The 8,225-nt window shown below is 45.2% G+C and overlaps 1 protein-coding gene across 1 annotated transcript; it reads right to left on the bottom strand.

Annotated features, from left to right (window-relative positions):
- Window positions 1–442: 442 nt before the first annotated feature.
- Window positions 443–3,578, bottom strand: LOC149221195 (small ribosomal subunit protein uS2m-like). Its single transcript, XM_089382917.1, has one exon. The coding sequence runs from the start codon at window positions 2,624–2,626 to the stop codon at window positions 1,907–1,909; it is 720 nt and encodes a 239-aa protein (XP_089239043.1). The 5' UTR covers window positions 2,627–3,578; the 3' UTR covers window positions 443–1,906.
- Between the last annotated feature and the right edge of the window lie 4,647 nt (window positions 3,579–8,225).

Raw genomic sequence — 8,225 nt, 5'->3', positions numbered from 1 at the left:
CGAATTCTGAGCAGAGCATGAAACAACCTCACCCTTCCCTCTTACTTATGTTTCTCCTAACTACCTGCTACCTAGAGACCTAGACTATACCACCTCCTTCATGAATGCACTTAGTGATTGAGTTGGGACTGCTATTAACCTTTCTCTTATCAGGTCAGAACCACCGGATCAATCAACCTTACTCTTACCTTTACTTTATGTTAGAGTTAGACCGCTTAGTTGTCGGATCGGAGGATTGGAACTTTCCTATGGATTCATGAATTACAGCCAGAACTGATGAGATCAGATCAGATTATGATAAGGGGGTAAACATTTATAACCTTTACTAGGAACCCCCTTTACCTTCCCTTCCTTTATGAAGAAGTCTTCTTGGTACCACTAGGACCTTATGGGTACCACGTATTCTTGGTCCGGCCGAGCCTTGCCGATATACAATGAAGTAATTAGAACCAACTACATTGCTAGAAAGAAATAGACCTATCCACCTTTCAGTGAATGCCTGTTACCCACCTGCATAGTTACCTTCAGACCTAGACCTGTTAACCCTAGACCGCTTGGATTCATGAAGAATCTTAGGAGGGAGGTCAGGTACAGCTATAGACCTGGCATGGGAAGGATGGATGACATGCCTGGATGGATGGATGGTCGATTAGCCGAGAACTGCTCCCTTTGCTCCCCCGATTATGGATGGCACGGCACATATAATAACCTGGCCTATGGGATGGTAAATTCTCTTCTATGAAGGTGGCCTTGTCGATGGTAAATTCTCCTCAAGGATATTCTTTCTTAACTGCCTTAACTGCACTTGATAAGAGATGGTACACCTAGAATGGGGAAACCATGATAAGAGATTAATTCAAGAAGTGGTATAGGTCAGGTGGATAACTATGAGGTTCAGGCATTGTAAGTATATTCCTAGCCAGTGGGTTCAAATTAATAAATCCAATCGTATCCACCTCGGCGGGATAGGTCATAGCATAGTGGTACCCAGAAGAATCTCTAAAGTGTTATTCCAGGCTGATGAATGCAGTTATGTAACGCCCCCGTCCAACAAGACTCTATGAAGCCCGCCCTTTGATTCTTTCCATCGGATCCAATGCTGGTAAGTAAGGCAGGCAGCACTCCATCCACTAAGTTTGGTAAGGCAGTAATAAAGTCAAGGGTAAGGGTTGGTTGATCCGGTGCCATACCGGATCAATCTCTAGCTGTACCTCCGCTGATTAATTAATCAAGATAGGGCAGGTATAATAATGAAGGTGGGTAACTATACAGGTTAAGGCATAAACTGAAAAGCGGGTAGGGGATTCCTAGCAATGGGGTAGGTTCAGCTTACAGAACACTTACTTCATTTATCTCCCGGGTACCAAAAGGTTTTCTCTTTATCTCCGGTTTTCAGGTATAGCCTACCTCTAAGCTAACGTTCTTTTCAAGGTTGGTCGAATCAACTAAAGGTTTGATCGAATCAACTAAAGGTTTGATCGAATCATGAAAGGTTGGCGGCAAGCGGCATCCATCCATAAGGTAGGTGCCGATCGGGGGTTGATGAATGAGAGGAGATGAATGGAGATCAAGATCGAAGCTGGGCTGGATTGCTTGCGGGGGCTCTGCCTAGGAGGAAGCTTCAGGCCAGGAAGAGGATCACGGTCGCTTGGGCAAGAGCATAAGCTATCCGATCTTCGTTCTACCTTCGAGGGTGGCGTAACGTATTGATACAGGAGTAAGTCGAGGAAAGATGAAAGAGAAGATCGAGTAAGGAAAGAGAAGATCGAGTAAGTCGGGAGGGACGTTGGCTGCTGTGTACCGACCACCACGATTAGGAACGAACCAGCGGTGTTCCAACCAAATGGGGAATCTTGTTCAATCCATAGACAGACACCCATCTCCAACTGGGACCACTCGACCGATCTCATCGACTTGTAGATTGGTGCATGCAATGGTAATTCTCATTGGAAGAAGTTGATCGATGAGTCGTTCTCCCCTCCTTCATCCATTGCATTTTTCCCCGTTCAGGAGGAACTGTTTTCGTGATCGAATTACGAGATGGATATACGAACTGTATAGAATCATTCGCTGGAATGGGATAAGTTATTCCTCTATATAATCCCAATGGGATATTCGAATCCACCAAAGATACGATAGGTATTTGTAATCGATCAGCTTCGAGTATGACCGAGGACTCCCTATCTGCATTCATTATTACTACACGATCTGGTTGTTGGCCGGATCCTCCGAAAAAATTGATCTTCCTATTCCTCGAACGTGAAAGACGGATCTTTCTCGGAATCGGAAATAGATGCATACTCGAAGAATTGGTCAAAAAACCCCCGATCCTCCATTGATAATCATTTATACAGCTTCGATCGATTTTCGTAGCCATTTGTTCCACTATATCATCGGATAACGAATTGGTATTTACGGATAATAAAAGGCCTTTTTCACGAATGGGAGATCCTATGGAATGACAAGCGTTTCGTGAACAAATAAGTGTCTTGTCTGGATTGGGAATAGCAATTTCATTTCTGGAACCGTATATATATACTTCGGAATGGTGAGCAGCTACCCGACGGCCCAGATGTGCGTTCGTACTCGGTGATTTTTGAAGAACCAAACTGGGGGGATTGTACATGGTCCTCTTTCGAGCTGGCTCAGGTGGTTAGCTACGTATATATATCTATATATATAGGTATATATCCATTAGTATCAATCTATATATGGATATAGAGTAATATATTAGAATCAATGTATAAATGGATATGCATAAATGGAATTCATGATGCTTTATCACTCGATCGACTAGATATGGAAGGCTGGCTGTTTATCGCTCGCTCATGAGGAAGAACTACCACATTGCCGGCGCTCCTGGCTTTATCAATTAATATATAAGACAGTAAGGAGAAGCAAGCGTAAATGAAGGCAGGCGTAACTTACTATTAGGGCAGGAAGAGAAGTAGGCGTAATGGACAGTATTTTCAATCCATAAATATAGGCAAGGAAATAAGGAAGGTCCGGAGGGTCTTGCGCTTCCGAGTGCAAGGACCGCTACGAGTTGATAAGGTCAATCCTTTGACAATGCATATATTATATATGTCATTATGCATTTTTTCCCTTTTCGACCGAGCCAATAAGAGAAGTGGCTGCTGGTGATTCTTCGCTGCCAATAAATAAGAGAAGTGGGCCAGTAATTCAGTGGCTGCTGGTAAGGATGCGCAAGCAGGCTCGACCACCCTTTAGTTACTTATTTGAGAGGGGCCACCCAATAAGCATCAAGGAAGGATCTACCTGTCTGTCTTAGTGCCATAACACGCTCACTCGCCCCTTACCTACTGCCTACCATAGTCCTGATTACGCTCGTTAGTAATGAACCTGGTTGGCTGGCTTTGGGAGAGCAAGGAAGATGGAAAGAGATAACGGGAAACCTATGAACCCTTATTATATACGTAATTACGTATAATAAAGTCACTAGAGAGATAAGACAAAAAATGTTGCTATTATATATGTCATTATGCATTCATTCTTTATATATTGAATTGCGCTTTCATTCTTTATATATTGAATTGCGCTTTAGCGGACAATGCATAAATTATATACGTAATTACGTCATTCATTATAGCAGTCATTATGCTTTTCTGCCCTTTTCGACCGAGCCAGTAAGAGAAGTGGCTGCTGGTGATTCTTCGCTGCCAATAAATAAGAGAAGTGGGCCAGTAATTCAGTGGCTGCTGGTCATTCATTCCGCCCAGCTCGGCGGGAAAACGGCTCTAATCAGCCCCGGAGCCGAAGTCGAGTGGGAGTTCGGCACTCTCGGGTTTAGAACGCTAGCGACCTTAGCTCCCATAAAACCCCAATCCTCAAGCTAAGGGCCCAATTGATAGGTTCGAGGCTAGAGGTGAAAGGTTTAAGACTAAGGCAGAAGGTTCAAGGTGAGTTTCAAGGTGTGAGATAGGCCCTCCCTTGGTGAATTGACTCATCCTCTGATGAATGAATACAACCAGCATTGCTAGGATATCCCCATTTCTATTTCATGTTAGTACCTGTTACTTACCACCTCTTCGATTTCACAACCTATAGTTACTGCCTGCCTCACACTTGCAATGCCCCTTATAGCATTGGATGATCGGATAAGGGCTTCCAATAGAGCCGTTGGACGAGTGAGTGGGCATACGCGGCACACAGGCTTCAACTTTTAGATTTGAAAGGAGGGAGGCACGAAGTGAGCTGAGCACTTAGATCAGTCGTATTACTTTTCGTAAACCCTTGCTTCTTTATAGACTGGCTGCTCAATTATCTGAACTTAGAGCATTGTTGGACGGGACGGGCGTTCCACAACACTTGATGAAATAGTCTGACTTGGTTGGGTACCACTATTCCTATTTACCGCTACGCCCCTGCCTACTCGCTTTACTTATGTGTTACTCTCCCTTCACCTTTGCTCTTGACCAACCATACTTCCTATCTCAACTTACTGATGCCCCAACCTCTTGCTTCAGCAAAGAATCCTAGTGGGTACAGCAAGCACTTACAACCTTGACTATTTGCCTATTTACCTCTCCATAGCTCTTCTATGCGATTCTCGTTCTTTTATTAGGCCTTTATGGAGGGGAATTGGTTCTACCCTCTTTGCTAAAGCGTAATGAAATATAATAAGAATTTCGTATATCCCGGCGATATGAAGAGTATATGATCTGGGCAGCCTTGAGCAATATATAAACCCCCCAAAATAAAGAAAGCATAATTACATAAAGAATATCTCACGTCCAACCAACCATAATTACATATATAATGAGGTACGTAGTCGCTCGACCATAAGGGTGAGGGTGAGCCAGCCGAACTCTCGACAAATTGCTCCGAAATATATCCGAACAGTAACTCCGAGCTTCTTTATCACGTAACTCCAACAACTCCGAAGGTTACTCCGAACTATATCGCCAAGAAATCTGATGAGATTCGCCGAGCTCTTTTATGATCACTAGCCGGCCAAACTGAAATTACCAGTCCCAATAGGCCACGTGATCACTCTCTATCATCTTTATACGCCCACTTTTTTTACTGAAATTCCCACTTATTTATTGGAAGGCCAGGTTTACTATTGGATCTTTGTCTCTATGTGGGAGGAGGAGCCTTGTATAACGACCATGAATCCGTATAATGATTTGGAGATTGGAGTTGGAACTAGCATTCGTAATTCTATATAAGTGTGTGAACCGGCTGCTAAAGATCCATGCTTGCTCGCATAGATAAGGATAGAGGATGCGAAAGCACGCTCGACCACCGGGAGAGGATTTCTTATGACAGATATCGGGAAAGAGTATCTGTGGGAATATCGGGAAAAGGTGACATAGCCTTAGGTGGTGAGTGACGTAGCCTTACAGAAAGGATATTGGTTGATGAAGTATGGCGTGGCCATCCAGGGGCCGAGCCCAGAGTCCTTAATATCGGTCAGAGTCATTCATATCGGGAAGGAGAGTCTTCTCGTTCACACCCTTACCTTAGCTAAGAGTGAACGTCAGTTAACGTTAGGGAAAGCGAACGTCAGTGAGCGGGGATGCGGGTATTTATAAAGGGGTCCGTTTCAGGCTTACCTCACAAATAAAGGTGCGAAGCCGCTTGTTCCCTCCGGGGGGCAAGGAGTCATTATCCATTCATTATATACGAGCATACGGTATAGAGTCAATCCCCTTCGGGCTGGTAAGGAAAGTAGTCAAGTCAGTTTATGAAGATCTTTTTCTATTTATCTTCTTATGAATATATTCTTATAAAAAGATTATTCTCTTCATCTTCTTATCTCCCATATTCTTATCTTATTCTTATCTTATTCTAAAAATCTTATTCTAAAAATATAACAATATCTTCTTATGAATATCTTCTTATATCAATCTTCTTATCCCCACATCTTATTATAAAAATAGAAGGCAGTAACAGAAGCGTAGGTGGCTAAAGCCCGTCTCTCTTAACCACCCTGAAGGTGCAGCATTCATTACAGCCTTTGGTTCGAAGTGATAGATGGAAGGAAGGCGTAGCCATACATCCATCTGATCCTGTGAGGGGTTGCTATTCTGATCCTACCAGTGAGGGGACTGACTACAGAGCTGACTACTTACTACCCGACCCGACTACGAGCGCTAGCGAGGAGATAGATATTGAGATAGATGGATAAGGAAAGACATCCATTCATTAACGTACGGATGCTAGCAAGCGGTAGCGAGGAGACCAACTAGACCAAACTAACCAGGGTCGACCAAACTAATCGAGCGGTAGCGAGAGTGATTAACACTTAGGCGAGCAGTAGCGAGGATACTCACTTCCCTATCCAGTTAAAGACCTTCGACATCAATACGTGGATTGCTTATCTTATCTTTGACCTCGAACCCCCCGGCAAAGGGAAGTGGGAGTTGACTTATCATAAAGAACCATTACTATTGACCGGCTGCTCCTACTAAGGAACCATCCCTGGAGCTAAGGAAGCGATGGTTATACCCTTCATGGAGTGACCTGCTCTGATGAACCATAGTCATTTCTTATTGATTAATTAGGCATAGTTTAGTTACCTCTGTGGCCTTCCTTGCACTAGGAAGCGCAAGCCCCTCCGGGACCTTGGGTTCACTGCCTCGGATTCATTCATTAGGCATGGTTGTGGCATTGAGTTACCCGCTCTTGAGGACCGGTAGGGGCTCGACTGTTAAGGAGAGGGGTGCGTAGCACGCTCGACTAATAAGGATGCGTAAGCAGGCTTGACTGTTAAGGCCGCCATCACCTTTAGGTACTCGACCCCTAAGGATGCGTAAGCAGGCTCGACTGTTAAGGAGAGGACCTTTAGGTGCTCGACTGTTAAGGATGCGTAAGCAGGCTCGACCATAGGGAGAGGACCTTTAGGTGCTCGACCATAAGGATGCGTAGGTAGGCTCGACTGTTAAGGCCGCCATCACCTTTAGGTGCTCGACTGTTAAGGATGCGTAAGCAGGCTCGACTGTTAAGGAGAGGACCCTTTAGGGGGCTCGACTGATAAGGAGAGGAGAGGGAGACGAGAGGGAGAGGATGCGTAAGCAGGCTCGACTGTTAAGGATACGTAAGCAGGTTCGACTGTTAAGGAGAGGACCTTTAGGTACTCGACCATAAGGATGCGTAAGCAGGCTCGACTGTTAAGGAGAGGACCTTTAGGTGCTCGACTGTTAAGGAGAGGGAGAGGAGAGGACCCTTTAGGGGGCTCGACTGTTAAGGAGAGGAGAGGAGAGGGGCTCACCATTCCGATGGTGAGGATTTCTTCATTAAACATGGTTGTGGCTCGCTTGCTGGCGTTGTCCTGCGTAAGGAACCATTCTTGCTGGCATGGTAAAGGCTCGCTTGTTCGCCCAGTTACCCAGTCGTTCATCCAACGTACGCCAGTCACCCAGTCACTAGTCTAGGCGCTAGTCTAGGTGACGGTAAAGAGGCACGTCTTAGGCACACTAAAGCTGGTTCAGTAATGTACGATCAGTAGATACATACGGTCGCACATATTAGGCACACGCCGGTCAAGGCGGATAGATACGTGCGATAAGATTCATTCATAAGGCATGGTTGTGGCATTGAGTTACCCGCCTCTATAGATAAGGAAGCCAGCCACCCAGTCACCCAGTCGTTCATCAGACGTGCGAACCGATCCCTGGAGCTAAGGAAGCGTATGGGTAGACTCGACCGATCTCATATCCCCTATCGGTAAAGGCAGGGCTTATGAAAGGGCTTATCGGAGTAACGAAGTGAGTGGACTTAGTGCGGTCGGTAAGCTAAGGTCTTCGGTAAGCTAGAGACCGTCTCCGAAGCTTGGTACCTTTAAGCGTGGTACCATGAAGCTACGTTACGTTATGCCGCTCCCTAACAGACGAAGAGAAGGAAGGATATTTCTTACCGACCATTATATCCCCTTTGGGCCGATCTAGTGATTTTCTTTCTTCTCCCACAGACACTCTTCTACCGCTCCCACTGAAAGGTTCTCTTCTACTGCACGGGAGCTCTCCAAGCCTGACACCTGGGAGGGGAGTAGGATGAAGAGTGCGCACCCTTGATCCTATGGAGGTCTTTTTAGTGTGCATAAAACTATACTGCACCTGCAGAGGTACTTTTTTTGGCCTTCCACATAGAAACAAGTGGAAAATCACATCCATAGATGTGCGTAAGCTTGCCTTATTACTTGCTCACCCTCCCTTCCCATGGTGCGGTAAGCTTGGGAAGAGGTGCATGATAGGATATAT

The sequence above is a fragment of the Pinus tabuliformis genome, chromosome Q (genome assembly GCF_031772625.1).
Source record: "Pinus tabuliformis cultivar Carrire ecotype Pingquan chromosome Q, CPIR1, whole genome shotgun sequence".
Taxonomy (NCBI): domain Eukaryota; kingdom Viridiplantae; phylum Streptophyta; class Pinopsida; order Pinales; family Pinaceae; genus Pinus; species Pinus tabuliformis.
This window is presented reverse-complemented; position numbering and strand designations above follow the sequence as displayed.

Excerpts from the sequence above, each read along its gene's own strand:
- LOC149221195 (XM_089382917.1), bottom strand. The coding sequence starts at position 2,626 with ATGTACAATCCCCCCAGTTTGGTTCTTCAAAAATCACCGAGTACGAAC.